This window comes from Sabethes cyaneus, chromosome 2 (assembly GCF_943734655.1).
Source record: "Sabethes cyaneus chromosome 2, idSabCyanKW18_F2, whole genome shotgun sequence".
NCBI classification, from domain to species: Eukaryota; Metazoa; Arthropoda; class Insecta; order Diptera; family Culicidae; genus Sabethes; species Sabethes cyaneus.
The window spans coordinates 27852472-27876042 of NC_071354.1; the positions used below are offsets into that span (position 1 = coordinate 27852472).

At 40.3% G+C, this 23571-nt stretch overlaps 1 protein-coding gene across 1 annotated transcript in view; it reads left to right on the plus strand.

Moving 5' to 3' along the window:
* Positions 1 to 23571, plus strand: part of LOC128734659 (uncharacterized) — a 106996-nt gene that overhangs the window by 43435 nt on the left and 39990 nt on the right. The window contains exon 3 of the mRNA XM_053828950.1: positions 21731 to 21932. Within this exon, the coding sequence (XP_053684925.1) occupies positions 21731 to 21932 (202 nt within the window). The remainder of the gene's footprint in view (positions 1 to 21730; positions 21933 to 23571) is intronic.

Below are 23571 nucleotides of genomic sequence, written 5' to 3' on the forward strand. Positions count from 1 at the left end.
AAGGGTGAAACACCGGTCAGGGACGGGTTCTCACCATCGCGTTCCACAAGAGCGAACTTGATCTCATCACCACTTCTAGGGGGAGAGCCTAACACTGGGAAGTTCTCTCCCCTACGAAACCCACCGGTCGCCATAGCGACGGGGGAATGTCGCTTGTTAAAACCTCAACACTACAAACACTTTGATAACTAGTCGTAGGAAGACCAAAGAAAATGTCACTCAGAGTTTATATACTTTCTCTCCCTGTACCACTCAGCACAGTATTGTTCAACACTATTGTTTAAAATGGACGACCTTGACCAGTCTTAAGCACCGTCAAAACCTATTCCGTGGTATGCCAAGATTGGCCCACGCGAAAAACACCACTTTGCGCGACGAGCTATATGAACCAGCGCCGTAAGCACAAAATATACAACAACTCTCCAATATGCGTCCCGGGGAAGAGGGTATCCGTGAAAGTAGATAGTCAAACGAATCGAATAATCGCCAATTGCACAAAACGATGTGAACTCGCTGATAGCCGAACAAAGACTAAGTATGGAATTTCATGGGCGTGTTTGAGTGAAAATTGATCCATAAATACTGTACTGTACTCTCGTTGAACGGTACAGCGACGAGAAAGGTGGTAACCATATCTTCAGCCTAGCTAGCCTAAAATGTTGGGAATCAATGTCTACGCGTCGGCAAATGATAAATCTGATGATGCTTAGGACGAGTTATACGACAAGCTCGAGAGGATGTATGAAGAGTGCGATCATGTCCTGATTGACGGTCGACACTCTTCGGATGTCATCGATGTGCGGTTTTTTCGGGGACCAGATATCGACTATGACTATGACCACTATCGTCATTAGTAAGATTCGCGCAAAGATTGACGAATGCGGCGAAGGCACGCAATGAGAGTATATTACGATTCACTTACTTACTTTATTTTAGTAAAATTTCACTCGGTTGTGAACTACCGCTCTCTGGATTTTTTGAACACCGCGTACTCTCCGCCGAATCTCGCTCCACCTGGTCTAACTAACTTGCTCACTGCGCTCCTTGTCGTCTTTGACTACTCGATTTCAAGCAAATACCATCTTTGCAGGGTAACTGTCTGGCATTCTTGCAAAATGCTCTGTCCATCGTAATCGTGAAGCTTTAGGCACCTTTTGAATACTGGTTTCTCCATCGGGCTGTGCGAGTTCATGGTTTATCTTTTGCCTCCATTATTCTGTTCTCCCGTACATGGGCATGGGCTGCCGAAAATCGTTAAAAAACTCCGAGCATTTGCAGGTCCTTCTTGAGCATTGTTCACTTTTTATGTTCCTGCGAAAACCATGCCCGTCCGTGATTTTCCATAGCTCTTTTCGGTCGATGGTATTATGTGCAGCTTTGAAGTCAAAGAACACTGCCTTTTTGGAGGATCTGCCGCAGTTTAAATATTTGATCCGTTGTTCACCGTCCGTCAGCGAATCCGGCTTGATAAATAAATTTACATAAATCTGCTCGCAATTGGGTGATAGTCGGCGGAAAATGATTCGGTAGTTTGTAGGCGGCATTGAGAACGGTGATCGTTCGACAGTTTCCATCTCGCATCATATTTTCGATAATCCCATCTTTCCAGTCCTCCAGTAGCTGTTCTGTATGCCAAATTTAAGCAAATAGTCAGTGCAAAGCTTTTCTGGTCCCGTTTTAATAATGTTCTGTAATGCCTATCCTGCCTCCTAGTTGGCCTCGAGGTATGATGCCTAATAAGCCAGTCGTCGTATGTTCGAATCTCGACTGGAAGAGGCTGTTAGAGTCAATAGGATCGTAGCAACTGGCCCTGCAATTGTCCTGTACTCTAACAGTTGGCTGCGAAGTCTGTCGTATAAAAACAGAAGGTCAAGTTTCGATAACGGAATGTAGCACCTAGTCCTAGCTGCATATCGTTGGGGCTGGTACCTCGTCCAAGTTTGTCGCACCGTCCAAGTTTGTCGCACCGTCCAAGTTTGTCGCACCGTCCAAGTTCCTTTCCCTGCCGCCATAATTTTCCGTCTGGGAACCTTTCAGGTGTTCGTCGAAGGGTTGCTTCCCCCTTTCGGTCACCTCACGACCGTCCGTCAAAATACTGCCATTCTTATCCCGACACAAATCCTTTTTTCGGGATCGTCCGAACAAATCACAACAATGTTTACGAAGCTAACGCGCATGTATTTGTGTAGGATGGCATGACAAATGTTATTCTGCAAAATCTCTGCAGGTCAGGCAAGTTTTTCTGGCTGTAGAATAACGACAATGCCTTGCATGAGTTATTTTCATGTTTAAATGACGGAAATTAAAACGATTAGTTGACATTTTCTTCTTCCGTCGCACGAAAAAACGTAGGAAATTTGGCTGGAAGGACTTCTTTAATGATAAAAAGCATTTAAATAGATCTCAGCTCACTTTGATTGATCGCGTATGATAAACAATTAACTAAATTATTAGGGAATAACTATTTTTGCATTGTGTGTCATAAAAATGCTGATATTTTTAATAATTTGTGTTGGATAGGACGAGAATAGGCAATTACGACGAAACAGTAACATACCCTATCATTACGACTTAAGATTATGCTGAAATATAAAAATATAGTATGCAACATAGCATGCAGTTACATATGCAGATCTCGCGGAAAAATTTTACATGCAAAATAGTCAACAGAGAGTGCTTTTGTGTTCACATCGAATGATACACGCCATCTGTTATTAAATATAAACAGTGGTGCTGGGGTTTGAACCAGTTCTTTTTCGGGCCCATAATAAATCCTACCCCGGATGCTAGTGATGGTAAAAACTCAAAATCTCAACACTCATCAAAAATCAAAATTAACTGTGAATCATGTCAGCTTGATCCTATGCAGAAAAAAATCACGCGTGAGTTTTTCTGTTTTCATAGCAAGAAGCACAAAACTCACACATATTGCTTCCCGCTTGATCACATTCTGCTTTGCTTCAACTGCTACCAGGAGTTTGCACACACAGAGTAAGGAGAGGTAAAAGTGCGATGCGGGTAAAAGTGCGATTCGATGATTTATTGGTGCAGATTCCGAGTAATTTGACTACATTGGCATGGATGGGTGACTACTTTGCCAGCTTGAATCTAACGTAAACTTAGTTTACTTACGACGCATAGTTGCTGGGTTATGTGCAAATGTTATTTTAGGGTGCTTTTGAGGTAATTTTTCGTTATACGGCAAATACGATATCAACAGAAGGATATTACTTGTTGAAAATTTGTAGCAGCGTTTTAAATCACTCACATATTTGTTCTGAAAATACGGTGAAAAGAATTTACAAAATATATTTCGCTTTTCCGTAATTTAGTCTAACCTCGTCAAGCGGCAAAAATGTATAGTTAATTCTATACAGCTTTAGGCACTATATTACAGATACTAGAAATGGAAGATCTGCAGAAAACTGTGTGTTCTACAGATGTTGGCCGAAGGAAAACAATGGATTTCCGCTGATGAAACAGAAAACAAACGTTTGAAAAAGTTTTGATCTAACGGGGGCTGCAATACACCAGCGCAAAATAGGAAAAGTGCAAATTGAGAATATTCCTTACCGAAAAATATTGCAGATTGAAGATAATATGGTTCTATTAGCTACTGCTGTGCTTATTTCATGGATTCGAGCTTCGCACTTTTGCCCCGCTAGTGGGGTAAAAGTGCGAATCGGCACTGGATCAGAAGAAAGAAGAATTTATTTTGCAAAATACTATTATCGCAGATAATTTATAGTTGAATGTGTAGACATTGAGTTACTGCATCACTATAAAATATATTATGTTGTTGACCGTCTTCTCACGAAAATTGATGACAACTTCAAACATCGCACTTATGCTCCGCCTTACTCTACATACAAATTCGTTGTTGAACGGCATAGGCATTCTCTCGTGCGATACGTAGCTGTGAGTGCGCTTGTTACTTTCTAGTTAAGAAAATGTCGATTCCCGCGAAGGAAAAATGTAAATTCCGCCAATATGTTTGTCATCTTAATTCATGAATGTGTGCTGTGTTTTTCGCTGCTAATGTTTTCTTTGACGGTAGATTCTCTTTTGCTCTCTGGTTCGTTGTATGAAATGCCAGCAGTGGAAGAATGAAGCAAAATGCTCACAGCTGAATTTGGTTCAAATCGCATAACAACAGAGACATCGTGTATAATAGCGAGAGAAATTCATATTTGAGTTTCGCGCTTGTGATCAAGGTTGAAATTTCATGTGTTTGAAATCTCATTGAGTTTTTTGCTGCTATGAATTTTTCAACACTACCGGATGCTAGAGTTTTCATGAGGTGCTTGTAGCAGCTGTAATTTAGGTGGCAGACGTGTTAGTTGCACTTTGTACAAAGCGTGGTTGAGAAGCGAGGTTTTGATATTTACACAGGTCCGTTATTTCTTCATATGTGTGCGATTTTAAGTAAATTCTATATTTTTCGATGTGCTGAATCCAGAACTGATATCCATTTTTTCCACATCACGTACAGTTTTTTGCTTTGGTTCCTTCTCCTGTTCGGGTATACAAACAAATGTAGACCTGAACCAATATAGGTTATTGGAACGAATCGAAGACGTAATTCAAAGGAAGCATCAGAAAGATGTTTGAGGATGGGACAACATGACTTTCCAGCACAGGTCTTGTTGAATTACAGGTGAGGTCCCATACAAATATACAAAATTTGGTTAAAATTTGTAAATATATAAAATGGTAAGTTCTGGCCGTGTACAAAATCCTACGAATTTCTGCGACCCTTCGATCCAAATCACGATTATTTAAAAAGAAGTGATAAATAAACTTGAAAAGCAGTATCACATAGGTAAATAAGGCTGCTTGTTATTATCTGTTTCATGCCATATGAGGATTAACTTTGTAGTCAGTGAACCGGTTTTAACTGTCAAGGACATGTTGGAACGTGGAGTTGACAGTTTTTACTGAGTAAAGTAAAGTAAAGTTTGTAATGGCAAAAACTCTCCGAAAGGTTTTTTTTGTTTGGAAATCTTTTTTTTTTGTTGGAAAAAATACTATTATCATAAAAATTTCTCTACTACGCTTGGTTTAACAGTTACGATTGGAGAAATAAAGTTTTCTGGGAACATAAGAGACCTCGAATTTTATAAATATGTATTGTTTTTGAAAAATGCACAGTATTTAAAAAGCTCTGAATTTAATTTTCGATCTGTAATACCTAGGTCCAAAATCTGTATATTATACTGAATCTCGCAGCAGTTTTGGTCCATCAGCAGTTGAAAACGGTCCGTCTAACCAGTCGGCAGTCACGCACTCGAACGCTGGTGCACTTACACGGATTGTTGAGTTCGACACGTGCTCACACCATACCGAGTGGAGACTAAGCAAACAACAGTAAAATTAAAATTAATCAAGGGGTTAAGTTTGCTTTCGTTGCCGTGTGAGCTCAGCTCAGTCGAAATTGAAAAAAAATCGACTCATGACGATATGTGTAGCGGACGACAGCATGAAATGTTCGATCGGGATTCACCGTCTAGGTTCATTTGGAGCACCAGCAAGGTGGATCTCTATTAGCAGCCGCGCCAGGTCCGGACAGGAAGAAGTACGAGAGGCCATCAGAGATTGGATCCACTTGGCACGGCACCACCCGGTCGTCATATATTCTGTTACATGTCATCAACATATCACCGGCAATGTGTACTTTGTCTGTTTGCCGTGTGGCAGTTTAGTGGGAAGATCATCATCATCCGTCGGAGGCCAGACCAGACCAGGCCAGGCCAGACCAGCCGTCGGAAGAGTTGTAATGTTGCTCTCCGGCTGCTGGTATGATGGGAGATGTGTGCTGTGTGACTCTGGGGAATTGCGCGGCCCGTTGATTGACAGATGCTGACATGTATCCTCCTCTTGAGACTGAGCCAGAAGTGCAAAGACATACACACAGACAAACAAACACCGGCGCGGCGCCTGCTCGTTCGTTCGTTCGTGCCGTTCTGTTCCGTTCCGTTCCGCGTTCCGTCCGGGTTCGTCGTATTGCAGTACATCAAAATTTGTCGTTTACCACTACCGTCTATTTTTAGGACAATTTACGACGACTTGTTGAGATATCAATCGCCGCGGAAAGGCGCCGAGATTGCTATGGGCGCGCGCTACCGCGCTCGCTGCTGCGCTGACGGAGATCGGATGGCCGGAAGTGTAGTTTCGTTTACTAAACAATTTCAATCGAACCAAGGCGACGCGACGCTTTAACCGTCGTTTGTTAGCTGCAAACAAATGGCTGAGAAGTGGATCATAAAAATGTGCTCTAGTGTGTCCGTGTGTGTATGTCTCATTTTAAATGCAATTAAACTGTTGGCCTTCCATGGCTAGTTGAAAAGAAAATGCAAATTGGGGATAAAAACCACTAATTTAAAAAATTTTCAGCTGAATTGAAGTTAATTTTCTTTTTAAATCGAACTGGCGTAAATGTTCATCACAAAAAGCACTAAAGGCTATACAATTTTTCTAGTCACTTTTGCTTGGTTAATCGTTCACATTAGGAAATGAAATTCAATCGTTGCTTGAGCTTTATTGTACCAAAACAACAGCGAAGCCGTGCACTAGGTATTACACCGAGCCGAGCCGTCCATCCAGTCCGGCTAAGCCAGCAAAGCAGCACAGAAACACACCGCTCCTTAGTCAACCACCAAACATTACAAAAGCTCTTCCTTGAAAGAAAAAGTAGTAGATGCTGTAAAATGATAAGACTCAAGGCATTATACTTTAAAAGGCATCATACAACCATCAATTCTGAAACCGATACCCTTTCATCGTCGCTCGTTTGCTCTCGGAGCGGGGGAGGGTACGGTACAGCCAAAGCATGATCAAGGAATCAGGTCAGTCGTAAAAGAAAGAGCGACAGGGTTTCGGTTTTACAATCCCATTGTATAGCTACATATTGCAGGCTACAAAATCGGTCGTTTTGTTTGGAGGGCGGGTGAGGCGAAAGCACCCACAAAACCGAAACGCGGCGACTAATTTTCCGGTTTCACTTTCCATCCACTCGGTGCGGTGCGCGGTGGTGTCTTGATCACTTTTCTACGACGCGACCGTCGACGACGGCGGCTTTCACCTTCGGCGGCGGCGGCGGAAAAAGACGGCGAGCGAAGGAGACGTGATGCGCCCGTCGACTGTCGTGTGGTTATAGTTTTATGCTTGTTTGCATACGTGTTCGACCTACTCTCCATCGCGCCATCGTGGGGGCCACGGCGCGGGCGGAGGTACTCCGAGCGAGGGTCAATGATTTGTCGATGTGTGCCATTGGAAAGCGATACATTTATTGCCGGTGTCCAGGTGTCGGATGAACCAACACCGTGCGCAGCACGGTTCAGTTTACATGGCCGGCTAATTGACGGTAAACACTGCGGCTCATCAATGTAAATTGTTATCGTTTTTAACAAAAAAAAAACGATAGGGCTGTTTGTCAAATAAACATGTTTTATTACTATCAATGTCTATATAGTTAGAATTTTGAGATTTTTAATGTACCAAAAGATGCACTGACTGGAAGAGGTCAAAACCCGTAATTGATCTCAAACTAATTGACGGAACAATGTTAAACGAAATCTCCTCGAAAAGAAGGGGTTAAGTCAGTCCCAAAAACGGGCCGCATAGAATCGTATCAATTACCCCACAGCACCAGTACAGTGTGTTGTTCCACAAATGGACTGTCCTCAATGATTGATGGACTACGGGAGCAAGGCGTTGAACCCTATTTGGACCGAATTCACCGGCTGCTGTTCATTCCATAATAAACACCCAGTCCGTCCGTTTCTAAACCAGGCACTAATGGAATGCTCGCGTTCAACCGTTCGGAATGTCGTTTACAAATTGTTCTATTAGGCATTCTGCATGAGATTCTTGCCGACGAACCATATTCCCTCCCAATCCACGGGCCGAGTTGGCCGCGCGGTATGGCGATTGAAATTTACAATCAATTAAGGTATGCGTCGTCCGTTCGTCGGTACAATTTTACAGTGTGTGGAGGAACGCGCCAAAGATTTGGACCGTTTTCGATTTATGATCAGCGATGTGCGCGCTGCGGCCGGCGGGATTCGCAAAAGAATTTTGCCTTACTCATGATCGGGCCTGTCTATCTCTCAGACTCTGTCTGAGCTAGCAAGCAACGCACTTATGAATCATCGGAATGTACGACGATGCTCCACCATCATGCTCCGTCGTCGCTGTCATCAACCATTGAACGACCGACCGATTGGGAAATTATATGAGGAAAGATCGACCGAAACGTTGTTGCTGCTGCTCGTTTGTTTTGATTTTTGTTTTGCAGCGCAGTGATTCGCAGCGCTTGGCTGACGATGCGGTATTGCACGCCCGCCGGTGCATGCAATGTTCATGTTAACTTGCGATGATCTCGATATGTGTAGCGGAGGTGCATAGTTGTGATCGCAAAAAGTTTGATTTTATGCAGCTATTCAGGTTAAATCAGGTTGCTCCACACCGATTCGCTGAATGCTGGTCGACACTAGAACGTTCCGTTGGTTGGTTACTCAATTCAAACACATAAAAGGGCATATTTCAAAATTACCGCAGAGATTTGTACTGGTGGGTTCCAGAATTTCACTATTCACAGTTCGAAAACAATGTTTAAAAAATTCGAGATCTCCTATTTTCTCAAATAGTCTACTTCAAAACAGATAATGTGTAGTGTACCGCAAGGCAGTAGTATGGGACCATTTTTGTTGATTTTATTCATAAAGGACAGCGGCTTTGCTGCTGTTGAAGCTGACTACGATGATTTCTGGTAAATTCTATTTGACGGTGTTCGTTGCATCGAGGATTGTTATTGCACTTTCAGCTTCTTTTGGATACGTGTGTGAATTGGCGCATAATTCTGGCTTTAGTTTTCAAAAGGTCGCATAATCAACCCTTTTGCATGCATTATGCGATGTTCTGAAAACTAAAGACAAAATTCTGCTCTATCAATGTCAAAAATAGACGGTAACGACTACCAGTACATTAAATTTGAACGAATGAATGAGTGCATTCCGTCGAATCAAATCGTCTATTATGTTCGTCTACAGAATTAACGATCAGGTTCAGGTCGGATTGATCGTTACCGTGCAGCGATAAAATCGAAAGCAGGTCGCCAGGTGGCATTTATTGCGAAAATTAGACGAGATTTTTAAGGCCTGCCTTGCGTAATGGCTTGGTATAGTTCGTCCTATTCAGGAAAATGTGTGCTTAATTTGGACTCCGTTTCAGCGCTGCTGGTTGTTGACTACTCAGCCTCATACACTAGAGAACTTCGTCGTAAAATATAACTGGCTTTTTTTGTGGCAAAACTGCTTTGCCAACAGTTTATTCTCCGAAACTGCTGAGGCTAGTAAATTTCCACACAGCACGAAGGACTCAACGGTCATCTTCGTTATTGGTCAATCGCTTTTACTGTACAGAATTTGGCCGCAATGAGCAGCCGGTAGCATTTTGCATTAGAGTGTTCAAAAGAAAGAAAAATAGGAGAAAAGAATGATTTTTAGAAGACAACAAATGTTTCGATCCATTAGTCATTTGTTACGTATTTCTTGTTCAAAAGAGTCTATAGATCACAAAAAAGATCGTGCGCAATTGTTTTGGTAAACTCTAACAAAAGAATTATTTCTTTCGGTTATTTATACTCCACGTGAACAATAGTGTATAATCAAAATATTTGTGCAAATGGTAGGGTTTATTTCTAATTCCCGTCGTAGTAAGTAAAGCCATTCTAATTTTCATCATTTATTGAATGGATTTATGAAATACTCCAAAAGTGTGCTGATTTGACTAAAACACACTTACCTTCCGATCCGTGAGCTTTGAAATCACTGATAAGCGATTATTAAAGCATATCATTGAAATTACGCAACTGATTTTATTTCTTAAATTCGTCGTACCGTTCTAAAATCCGTCCCTCAAAATTTTTCATCGTCCGAACTAAAAATCACAACAATGTTTACGAAGCTAACGCGCATGGATTTGTGTAGGACGGCATGACAAATGTTATTCTGCAAAATTTCTGCAGGTCATGCAAGGTTTCCTGGCTGTAGAATAACGACAATGCCTTGCGCGAGTTATTTTCATTTATGAATGACGGAAATTAAAACGATTAGTCGACATTTTCTTCATCGTCGCTCGAAAAAATGTAGGAAATTTGGCTGGTAGGACTTCTTTAATGATAAAAAGCATATAAATAGATCTCAGCTCACTTTGATTGATCGCGACAACAAACTTAAATATTAGGGAATAACTAGTTTTGCATTGTGTGTCATAACAATGCTGATATTTTTAATAATTTGTGTTAGATAGGACGGGAATAGGCAATTACGACGAAGCAGCAACATACCCCAATTGAAAAAACCAAGATGTTGTATTGAGAAATGCGTAGATAGAGATCATTCTGTCGTCCGTAACTAGAGTCTAGATTTGTAAAATTAAATGAACGAGAATAATTTGGAGAAATTCTATTTAACAAAACTGTTATAGGGTACCGGAGGCCACGCTACTAAATTCGGCATACATTCCCTTTTTTTGCTGTGCTTTCTTAAATAAAAACTTTGTCGTGAAACGAATGTAGTACTCATAGGCTGTGTTGTAATTATTTTCATAAAAATGTAAGTAATTTGCTAATTTTTATTCAATAAACTTTAAAATCACTGTTTTCCACTAGCACGTAATTGGGCCGAAAAATAGATGCAATCGCTTACGCGTATCCTACGCTCTTGATGATGGTTTAGAAAACACACAATTATGATCATGTTTACTTATTCTAGAAACTAAACAGCTGTGAATACGGTATCACAGAACAATTCTACTTCTTTTCATCACGGAAGAACACTAAAATTCCCCTTTGATATGAAAATATAAATCAAATTCTTCAACGACGCTGCCTCTGCTCTAGGAACTGGTTGCAGACTGGTATATGCTGACGATCTTAAAATTTACTTGACGATTCGTTCTATCGAGGATTGTCATCGTCTTCAGTTACTGTTGGACACATTTGTGAACTGGTGTAAATCGAACCACATGACCATCAGCATTACTAAATGTGAGATTATGACATTCCACCGTATCAAATCGCCGATCGTATATGACTACAGAATTAACGGACAGGTACTGAGAAGGGTCGATTGCGTTAACGACCTTGGTGTCACATTAGACTCGAAAATGGCGTTTGATCGTCATCGTGCACTGATAATCTCAAGAGCATCGCGCCAGCTTGGATTTAAGCCAAAATTGGCCGAAACTTCAGTGATCCGCATTGCCTCAAAGCACTTTATTGTGCTTTAGTCCGACCGATCCTCGAAAACGCATGTATAGTTTGGACTCCACACCAGCTCTATTGGACCCTTCGAATTGAACGAGTCCAGAGAAAGTTTATACGACTGGCTCTACGTAATCTGCCTTGGCGTGACCCAAACAATTTGCCTCCATATCCTGACCGCTGCCGTTTGCTTGGATTCGATACATTAGAATGTCGACGTAAGGTTCAACAGGCTTTGTTCGTAGCCAAACTGTTAAATGGCGAAATTGACTCACCGAAATTACTGTCGCTTATGAATTTCCGTGCATCTGAAAGGACTTTGAGGCCGTCATCATTGCTGACTAACCCGTTTCACCGTACCGAATTTGGCCGCAACGAACCAGTTACATCGTGTGTCAGAGTTTTTAGCTGTGTTGAGGAGCATTTCCAATTTGGCGAATCACTGAGTAAATTTAAGCGGTTGGTGAGAATAAATTTATCATAGATTGTTAGAGTAAGTTCATTTAGACTAATAAGTCAGATGAAGTGTAAAACAAACAAATAAACAAATTCACCAGCAATCTGCAGCATTTTGCTTTTAATTTCAGCCTATGGTACTCTATTTACACTACTACAAATATGTGAGGTAGACGCGCCTGAAACTCTTCTATCGTGTTGACATAGCTATTTTTTAAATGGCAACCACTTGCTTCTGGTGCTAGTGTTTATGAATGATTTAATGTACACTAGCGTCAAGAGCAAGCTGTTGTCACTGCAAAACTAGTTATTTTCATTGAGCCGGTATGTAGGCAATACCGACACGTTATCCGTTATCACGTTATCCATCTGTTTCGCTTTTGATCTGTTTTTAAACGACAGTAATCCACCGAATAGTCCCTTGGATGGTACTATTTGCTCATTGTAATTTCTCATCTTTCTTCAAATAGATACAGATGGTTTTTGATAGATATGCCAAAAATCAGCATTATTGTTAATTGCTCAATTAAGAAATTACGGTGGGCCGCACGCGCAATACCACGCATTGAGTTATTTAAGGGATTGCTTTATAACTGTTATGGGTTGTACCATGCAGGCTTTTTCGTCCTGCCGGATATTTAAAAAACACAGACACCACTATAGAAAATGATCCTGCGATGAAAATACCCTCCCATACCCTACATTTTAGGACTTAAAATGGTCTAAAGAGGTGCCTGATTAGAAGTCGTTGTGGATGCTGATTGGAATGGTAGGCTTAGACACCAGACAGCGTAGGTACGTGATGGACTTTTCTCGCTAAGACCATTTGAACTAACAAATAGATTCCAAAATTATGTTATTAGCAAACCGGTTTTTAAACGATTTTTTTTGAATTATTTCATAATTTTGGGAACCGTGCAAATTCACTCTAACTGATGGATTATTCTAACGGGTGGCAACTAAAATTTTGGAATTTTTTCGCGGCCCTTATGCTCAACAACAAACGACCTCAGAGAGAAATGAGAGTATGTATGTGTTAGCTCTTTCTCTCCTCTTTTTGAAATATTTTTTGTTTTGTTTATGCTTGGCCAGTTTTGCTAAAAATGGCGTCGAAACAAGAAGCATTTCGGGAGCGCGTTGTACACTTCTGCGAACTGCAACAGAAATCTTAGCAAAAAGTAAACGGTACAACATTTAAAAAGCAAATATGTTGCGGCTTCGACTGTATACCATATCCTAAGATGCCAAACAACTATTCGCAAGCAAGGTAGTGGAAGACCAGCGAAAATTATGGACGCAGAAGGACATTGTTCTTTTTCTCGTTTCTTCAACAACAAGCTCTCTGGTTTGGGATCATTCAATAATGACGCTTATGGGGGGGGGAGAGGGTGTCATTTTTGTGACAGGTTGTGACAAAGGGGGGGAGGGGGTCTAGGCAAATGTGACATCCGTCGAAAAAAAATTGCATTTTCATCAAAAGGCAGCAAAAATATGTTTCTCAGTCATTCATCACTCATCCAGTTATTTCGATCTTCGAACTTATTGTTCCAGATGACGGCGCTTGAAAGTCAGGCACAATTTGTCAATGTTAACTAGATAGACCACGCATTACATTGAAGGATATATGTGAATCAATTTCAGTTCATTTGCAATCAAAGTTTCTAGCTTTTTACTAAATATTGGATAGAAAAGTACAATGAAGCTATCGTCACGATGTAGTGAAACCTACATTTCTACAAAACATCATGCAGATGGACAATACGTGTTTTGGCCATCACAATCGTTCCTGAATATCCCTTCGATCCCAGTTTTACCCAAAAACCACAACCCGAAAAATCTGTCTCAGTGCGCCCAATCGAAAATTTCTTTGGTATTTTGAGTTCCTTGGTGTACAAAAATATCTGAAGAGCCACGAATTGCCAACAGTTGATTGGTAGAATCAAGAGATGCATTCGCAAAGTTGACATGACGACCGTACAATGCTCTCGTTTCGACGTCAAACGAAAGCTTCGCCGAACAGCCGATTACGGACCGTTTTCAAATGTACACTAATTTTTTTTCAACAATGGCTAATGTATCTTTAATTTCGATAAATCAGATCTTCTGCATATATCTTTGTCTTTTTTTGACAACTTGAGAAAAAAATTCCTAAATTTTAGTTGCCACCCGTTAAAAGTACTGTGAGTGATAAAAAAGTACTATAAGGAAACTCCCAAGACTGCCCACCTAGTGCAAATCAAGCTTTTGAGTGGAACTCTTGTGGAACTGCGGTTAAAGGTCATTCGGAAAGCCAAAGCTGATCCCAACATCACGGATTATGCTTTCCCGAAAAAACTGAATACTGACCGCTGTACTCTGTGTGTGGGCTGAATACTCGTGGCGCAGAACATTTCGACAGTGATACGTTGAGCTACCGTTGCAACAAACGGTATGAATAGTTCGGTGCGTCGTCGTATTGGGAATCATGCAATCGGACTCGTCTCAGTTCCGACCGCGTTCAAAGGCCTGACTGCTGAGCACAATCCAGTCGTTTGCAGTTAGTTAAACAAGTAAGACTTGGGCCTTTCTCTGCGACTAGTAATTCGGGGTTGCATACTGTGTGAGGAGACCGTCTTAGTAAAGGCTACAAATGTTACGAAGCAAGGAGAGAACTCAACCGAAGGCTCAAACAATAAACAGTGGCCAGAATCAAGACTCGAAAGCTGTACGAGAAAACCGATTTCAAACATGTCCCGGGGGTCAAATTCTACAGGCTCCTGCGTGGCGAGTTTTGTAGCAGATTCAGGTTTGTTTTCCCGTATAAGTTCGCGAACAAAAAAGTCATGATTTAGCAAGGGATTTGTTCTTGTGGCAAGAAAATTAGTGTTTTGTGACGGATAAGGTTATGGATTCAGAAGTATACAAAAGTGAGTGCCTCAACAAACGCATTTTACACTTCATTAAGTCCCATGACGGTCCACTTTCATGTGTATGGGATCCCACCCTTCCAAAGAGGAGAGCGGTCTCCAACCATCATAAGAACCTTCCCCGGTCACAAAAATCCCTGCATACAAATTTTCACTGATCGGTTCAGTAGTTTCCCAGTCTATAAGGTGCAGACAGACGGACAGAAATTCATTTTTATAGGTAGAGATTTTACATAAATCTTTCATTTAGGTCAAGAAAAATTTACGTTATGTTCCCATTTAGGTCAAGAAAAATTTCTGCTGATGTCTCGAGATTTGGGAGGCGTGTACGGCTCTATGGTTTAAAGCTTCTGTCGACCACCGCGAACGCCGATGCCCAGGGTTGATTTGCTCTTTTGACTATAGCGCCTCAGACGAACAGAATTCGAAAAAGTGATTTATAAGACAAGTGTAGAGTTACTTATTATCTACAATATTATTGAGGGAAGTATAGTTTAATCTTTTGTGTTTATAGCGTTACAGAGCTGCAATGCCATTGGTCGCAAAAAGAGTGCTCTTTTGGGTATCAGCCCCAAAGCGCCATAAATATAAGACATAAAACTAAGCTCAATTTACTTAGTAGACCTATCTTGGGACAGTGCATACATGCCAGAGGGATGTAAGATGAAATTTGTTTTATGAGCTGAGCCCTGATAAGTTGATAAACACTGATGGACTGAGATTTGATTGCCTATTGGTTCATTTGTGGTTGTTTGTGTTGGAAAATTTATGGCGGGTGGGCGGTTGAGGACAACCGAAAATTTGGCATAGAGATCTCAGAGTCCTCAGTGGAGCCCGCGCAGGGCCTGAACGCCTCCGCCTGCGGGCATAGTGTTGGCTGTGCTTGGGGCCCTACCTGTATTTCAATGAGAAAATATAACGTACTTACCTTTAAAAAGTACGAAAGTACCCCATTTCTAAATGATCTAAGTTTTATACGGTTGGAAAAGGATTCGATGTGTCTGCCCGATCAGGAGAGCATAACAAAATTATAACTGATCCTGTTATTTTTCGACCGATTTTTTGCTAACAACGGCTGTTATAATTTAGCTACTGCAAGTGGTTAAAATAACTCAAATTCTAACAAAACTGCTTAGCAGTGATAGCAAAAATATAACAAAGTTTGTTATGTTTTGAACAAAATTATATCAAAATTTGTTACCATGTTTCTAACAAATTGTGTTATAATTTTGATATAACAAAAACTTCTTTACCTCTGTCTGCTATATCGACATTTTCCCGACCTATTGTCAAAAATAGTACAACTATTTATCAAGAACATTTACAAATAGCAACAAAAAAAGATTTTCACACATTCTTTCAATTTCAAAAACCGCACCCTTTCACAGTCGGAATTGAACTCACGACATACCGCACACGATGCCATCGTCTTAACCACTGTACCAGAACTACTCTTGAATGTAGGTAGTTTAAATGCTTATATGATTTGACCGATAGCTTATTCTGTCAGTTGTCAGTTTTTGCTGTTCGAGCTGTCTATAAATAGATCTCTTTTGGTAAGAGACCGTGATCAAGAAAAAGAAATCGAATCCGTTTTATCAGTGTTGCACCGTTCTGACAGTGTTGCTCGAAGTGCTTTCAAATATACCAGAAAATAAATTGAAGTGAACCTGGCCATTCAAACTTTTTTTTGAATGAGTTTTATATTTCAGGTTTTGATTCTATGAAAGTTATTGCTGATTTTGGTAGGAACCAACCACAGTAAAGATTAAAAACAATTATGAACCTAATTATTTTAGTGATGCGTGGAAGAAAATATTTCTCAATTATACGAGGTTTTGTTAGTAAAGGATTGGAGGAAACACTTGTTGCTTTTAAATTTTGTAAACAAGACATAAACCGAGAAAAAAACTAAAACATTTTATTTTATCGTTAATTATTTTTTTCATAATGTCTTTAATCGATTACGTGTTTTTCCAAGCATCTACCAACAAAATAAAAGTTTGAGAGATTTTCTTTTTAATCCTAATTCGTTGTTCGTTTCAATTCGTTGTTAGAACCTAATAATGTGCAGAAAATACATAAAAGATGGCTCAACAGGAGCTTGTCGGATGCTTAAAAAACTGTTATCCAAACAAACAAAAAAAGTCTAGAACAAAAAAATTTTCTTAATGCAAAATTGATAGATATAAGAATTCGCTACATGTAATCGTTATTTCGTTCTGATGCACTGAAACTGAACACTGAAAACTGAACAACTGAATAGGACTTAGATTGCAATTTGAAATTGCACTTGAAATTATACACGACGCATGTCAAATGGACTTGGTATTGGATTTGATATTGCACCAAAATTTAAACTTGAAATTGGACATTAAATTCGAATTAAATTTAGAATTCAAATTGAATTCAAAATAAACATGAAATTTGACTTGAAATAGTACTTGAAATTTTACTTGAAGTTAGGCTGGTATTGCATGTAAAATTTGGCTTGAAATCAGATTTGAAATTACACATAAAATTTACGTTAAATTTTATAGAAAAGGTATGGCACGTTCCCTATTGTGTGTCCCGGGCACACCAGTGATGATATGTAACATTTTTAGTAGTGGCCAAAGCTCTATTTCTCCTATATAACTCAATGAGTTATAACTATCAGAATCTGTTACAAACTTGAAACTTTTGTTTTCACTTCCTGATCAGTTTATTTCCGATTTGTAACACAATGTGTTATAAATATCAGAATGTGTTATAAATTTGATGTTATCTTGTTATGCCCTCCTGATCGGGTGTCCCTTCGGTAGATAGTGATTGAACAGATTCCCATTAGAGATGGTCGGGTATGAACATTTGAATACCCGAACCCGACCCGTACCCGATTAAGAAAAAAATTAAAAACCCGTACCCGACCGGAACCCGCAAGTTTATTATTTTTGATACCCGAACCCGACCGCAACCCGTCGGGTACGAGACGGGCCCGGGTACCCGACCATCTTTAGTGTTAAATGTGGCCAATAGAGATACCCGACCCGATCCGTACCCGGTTTCAAAAACAAAAATTGAGAACCCGTACCCGACCCGAACCCGCCAATTATTTTTTTTTAAATACCCGAACCCGGCGGGTACGAGTACGGGTGCGGGCTTCGGGCAAATTTTCCGCTACCCGACCATCTCTAATTCCCATGCGTGTCGTATAATACCGAGGCCATGACTGCTTTTGTCCTCTGCCAATTGATGCTCGGTTGCTTCTTTCTTCTATGAGTCCTTTTTATTATTTTACTAGCTGACCCGACAAACTTCGTATTGCCACAAATTAACCTGTGTTGTACATAAATCATGAATCTCGGATGATCTTTGTCACTATCTCGAGTTTTGCAAGCCCCCCAGTGGGCGGCGCTTCCGACGGCGGGTCACCGGCAACACTCGCGACCGGCTCGTCCTGAATGATCTAGTGTTACTAAAGATAGTTTTTGTGGTCTTGTTATTGATTAATGTTTTATGGAAGAGTCTCGAATTTCTCGAGTTGGATTAGTTTTTGAGTTTCGCAAAAATTTCTGTTTTATTTGTATGAGAGTCCATATCCCCCTACCACAGGGGCGAGAGGTCTCTAACTATCATAAAATAAATTCAAGACTCCAAAATCTCCCACATGCCAAATTTGGTTCCATTTGCCTGATTAGTTCTCAAGTTATAAGGAAAGTTGCATTTCATTTGTATGGAAGCCCACCCTCTTAAAGGGGAGATGGGCCATAACTCGCTTTCTAAAGAAGAGAGGGGTCTCAATTCACCATAGAAAAAAATCTTGCATCCAAAACCACTTACATGTCTAATTTGGTTCCATTTGCTTGATTAGTTCTCGAGTTATGAGGAAATTTGTATTTCGTTTGTATGAGAGCTCCCCCTCTTAAAAAGGTAAGGGGTCCTAATTCACCATAGAAAATATTCATGCCCTAGAAAACTTTCACATGCCAAATATGGTTCCATTTGCTTGATTAGTTCTCGAATTATGAGGAAATTTGTATTTCATTTGTGTAGAAGCACCCCCTCTTAAAGTTGGGAGGGGTCCTAATTCACCATAGAAAATATTTTTGCCTCCAAAAACCTCCACATGCCAAATTTGGTTCTATTTGCTTGATTAGTTCTCGAGTTATGAGGAACTTTGTATTTCGTTTGTATAGGAGCCCCCCCCCCCTCTTAAAGTTGGGAGGGGTCCTAATTCACCATAGAAAATATTCTTGCCCTCGAAAACTTTCACATGCCAAATTTGGTTTCATTTGCTTGATTAGCTCTCGAGTTATGAGGAAATTTGTATTTCATTTGTATAGGAGCCCCCCCTCCTAAAGTAAGGAGGGGTCCCAGTTCATCATAGAAAAAAATTTTGTCTCCAAAAACACCCACGTGTCAAATTTGGTTCCATTTGCTTGATTAGTTCTCGAGTTATGAGGAAATTTGTATTTCGTTTGTATAGGAGCCCCCCCTCTTAAAGTGAGGAGGGGTTCTAATTCACCATAGAAAATATTCATGCCCTAGAAAACTTTCACATGCCAAATTTGGTTCCATTTGCTTGATTAATTCTCGAGTTATGAGGAAATTTGCATTTCATTTGTATAGGAGACCCCCTTCCTAAAGTGGGGAGGGGTCCCAATTCATCATAGAAAAAAAATTTGTCTCCAAAAACACCCACGTGCCAAATTTGGTTCCATTTGCTTGATTAATTCTGGAGTTATGAGAAAATTTGTATTTCGTTTGTATAGGAGCCCCCCCTCTTAAAGTTGGGAGGGGTCCTAATTCACCATAGAAAATATTCATGCCCTAGAAAACTTTCACATGCCAAATTTTGTTCCATTTGCTTGATTAGTTCTTCAGTTATGAGGCAATTTGTATTTCATGTGTATAGGATCCCCCCCTCCTAAAACGGGGAGGGGTTCCAATTCATCATAGAAAAATTTTTTGTCTCCAAAAACACCCACATGCCAAATTTGGTTCCATTTGCTTAATTACTTCTCGAGTTATGAGGAGAATTGTGTTTCTTTGGTACAGGAGCCCCCCCTCTTAAAGTTGGGAGGGGTCCTAATTCACCATAGAAAATATTCATGCCCTAGAAAACTTTCACATGCCAAATTTGGTTCCATTTGCTTGATTAGTTCTCGAGTTATGAGGAAATTTGTATGGAAGCCCCCCCCTTTTAAAGAGGAGAGAAGTTATAATTCCCCTCATAAAGAGAGGAGGGGTATCAATTTATCATAGAATAAATTCTTGTCACCGACAACACCCACATGCCAAATTTTGTTCTATTTGCTTGATTAGTTGTCGAGTTATGCAGCAATTTGTGTTTCATTTGTATGGGAGCCCCCCCTCTTAGTGTGGGGAGGGGTTTCTAACCATCACTAAAACCTTTCCTGGCCCCAAAAAACCTCTACATGCATATTTTCATGCCGATTGGTTAAGTTGTTTTCGATTCTATAAGGAGCATACGGACAGACAGACAGACAGAAATCCTTCTTTATAGGTATAGATTGACAAACAACAATAATGTTGTTTTGGCTCCACTGAGAGCAAACGCCGCATCTACTTGGATGGAAAACAATTTTTTCCATACCTTAGTTTTTACTTTCTAACATGAACAAGAATATATGTAGGATGTCAACTATCACACTTTCGTGTGATAGCTTTTATGATGGGGTAAAATGGCTTCATGATGAAGGTTCGATATTTGATTTTATCTTATGGTAGTCGAATGCCCAAAGACCTCATTTTTTAGATGGTCACTGCACGTAAATATACTGCATTACTCCTTCTACGCACGATGTGCCAGATTTGGTGCTCTTCGATAGCCACGAGTGTCTAACTAATGTTCCATAATTTACTACTTGATTATTACCATTAGCGTAGAAGATCACATGATAAAAAATAACAAATCTGGATCATCCATTTTTAACTATCTATGGAGAAAGATCTCCTTAATGAATCATGTATTATTAGTTGTAGTAATGTTCCTGATATGTTTTGCAATATCTAATAGAGTATTGGGTTAGTTGGTTTCCTCTGCGAGCAATCGACTTCGTTTAACTCTTTCCTATCTCTTTTTCTCTCCTAGTAATCAAACTCATTGGGGCCACTGAACATTTCCACGGCATGAATCATTGCCTTCCAGGGAAAACGAATATATGATTCAATTGTTCTCGCATCGAATGCGTACAGAAAGCGGTAGCAATTTAAATCATAGCACGTCGTCTCTGTCTACCGCGCGTCTCGCGTCTAACCACTTACCACCACTGGGTTCTGCTCACTGAGTTTTTGTTCAAATTTGAATTGGGCAGTCAGTCGAGTTTCCAAACAAGGAAAGCATGATAAATGGCCCGACTGGACGTCACCGCCACCGCCGCCGCGGTTAGTTTGATCTTAGGCGCCAAAGAATACCTAAAACTCTGCATCAAATGAAATTCAATTCCTACCGGAAACGTGATTCAGTCAGTCATCGTCTGGAGACAAAGTTCTGAATGCCATCAGGCGGTTCTTCTTAACGGGTGCGTGATTTGTACGGCTTAATTATCCACGGACGGGAATGTTAGCGACAAAAAAAATTGCACCTTCAGAACGGTCGATGTCATTTTTTTTAATCTTATCAGTCGGTATTGTCTGCTGTTTACAACAATAACACGTTTGCGGTGTACTTCTTGCGGGTGTGGTGCTTGGCCGATCGGAAGCAAGTTTATCATAAACACTTAGCAATGATGGGTCGAAGATAGGAGAGCTATTTACATGACGTCTTGATGGGTTACACGTTTACAAACGTGTGACAAGTGTCACCGGTACGTCAGAAAATGCTCGATCATTTTGACAAATGTCGTCATGTAAATACATTTCCTCGGTCAACTTTGTCTGAAATCGTAATCCGAATTTCGCACCTACTCAGGAGGTCACGTGAGACTATTTAGCACTCTCTTCGGTTACGTGATGAATAAAGCGTAACTCTTACTCTTAGGTGAGAATTTTCAATATATACTGTGAAAGTGTTTCCTTTCGATTGTTTATTTAAAATGCAAATACAAATTTCCCCTCGTTAATCAACCTGATTTCTTTCTTATTATTTATTTTGCAGATTACTAATGTCACTGCCTGGCCATACGCAGCGTTTGCTGGTGCTGCTGTTTGGTACGTTTCGGGTGATAGCCAGCAACTCAGAACGGGCCGGCACCGGTATGACCAGTGAGGCACTCGGGGTTTCGGTGGCGCCCAGCTTTTTCCAGTCCTGCGTCAGCGATGGCAAAACCGCCCGGATGGAGGACGTGCTGCGGTTTAAGGTTTGTACACTGTACTGTTCAATTGTACCTACTACTCCAATCGAAATGGTGATGTTATTTGAGAACAACAGCTGTTTAGTGCAACGTGTTAGACTATTATTGTTAAAGGGTAGGTGTTACCTGGTCACACCTTGCCGTCGCATTGGTCGCGTCGTCGTGCTCTATCGGATTTTATGTAAGATCTGGAAGCAAGCGCGGTCATGCCCTTAGCAGTTTGCAACAATTGACTAAGCACGTCTTTACGGTACAGACTTGCTGGTTGCTGCCCAGTCAGGCGGAAAGAACGAAGTGCTGTTTACTACTAATTGTAATCTTCGGAGATTTCAGTACACACGGACTGCTGGTTTCGTATAACCGGGGCGGTTAAGTAACATTTTACGGCAAACAGCTTCATTGCTGCTGGTTTGGGTTAGTTTGGCAGTACTGGACCAAATGACGCCTGACTTCTTGTTACTTATGAAGGTATTTGTTAATTTCAATAAAAGATTCCCGGGAATTGATTGCATACATTTGTGGGGTTTCCTGTAGTTTTCAATAGACGTTGTTGTATAAAATTTAATAATAGTGATAAGGCACCCAAAGGGAGCCCCAGCGGCATAGATTGCAAATGCAATCATTCAAAATTCCGCCTTCTTTAATTTGCGCATTTTGTACTCAGTCTATAGGAATTTGTATAGCATAAAGATTTCCGTTATTTCGTCAATTTCTCAGAATCTAACTAATCTGTTATATTAGTTTTGCCGAATTCAACCGAACCAGCGTTATTTTGTCTTGATTTGAGCTATTCAACGATAAGAGGGGCAATAAACAATCAATGTTTATTGCACGATTATTGTAAACTGTTCCTTTGATTTCCACAATCACAGCGCTTGTAAGATTGATCGGTCTATAGTTTTCTTTGTTAAGTTCGCAATTTTGTTTACGACCAAAAACAGTTTTATAAGCTTTATAATTCAGTGAATTGATGAGTAAAAGAAGCTTATAATTCTTTTTAGAACTAAGTGTTATACAATGTTAATAACATGAGTGATGAATTTATTTGAATTTCATGGATATATCGTTGGGATAGAAGGCACATTGTTGTACGGAACGGATTGTTGGTAAAGTAATTAATTGAAAGCATTCGAGGAGTAGCATAGTATTCTTATTGTATTGCTTTGTTTATTTATCACGCGATCAAAATTCTGTAGACGATAAGATCCCCATTCGCCATTCGCTTACTCACGCGATGGTGATCAGTGGAAGCCAGCTGCCATATGGTGTTTCCAATGTTTTTTTGTTCATTTTCCTCTTGTCCAACAGTTTACTTCACACAGGTCGTGGTGGATGGGTAAAAATGATAGGGTAATATATCAGCTCATGTGATTTTCTGATTGGTCGCTGTCTTGCTGATTGGTAAACCCAAAGTGATTATTGTTATTATTTTTATTACAAAAATCCATCTGACTATTTGTCTAATGAATAAAATAATCTGATTTCTATTGAAAACATCAACTAGTCGCTCTCGAAAAACATGAACTCCGTACATTGAAGTCTACTAACTCAAACACTTTATTGAAACGTTGACACATAACCCTGACAGGTTCATGATCTCCAAATAGGCGGTTCTGTGGCTCTAGCTAGGTACAGAAAATTCCTT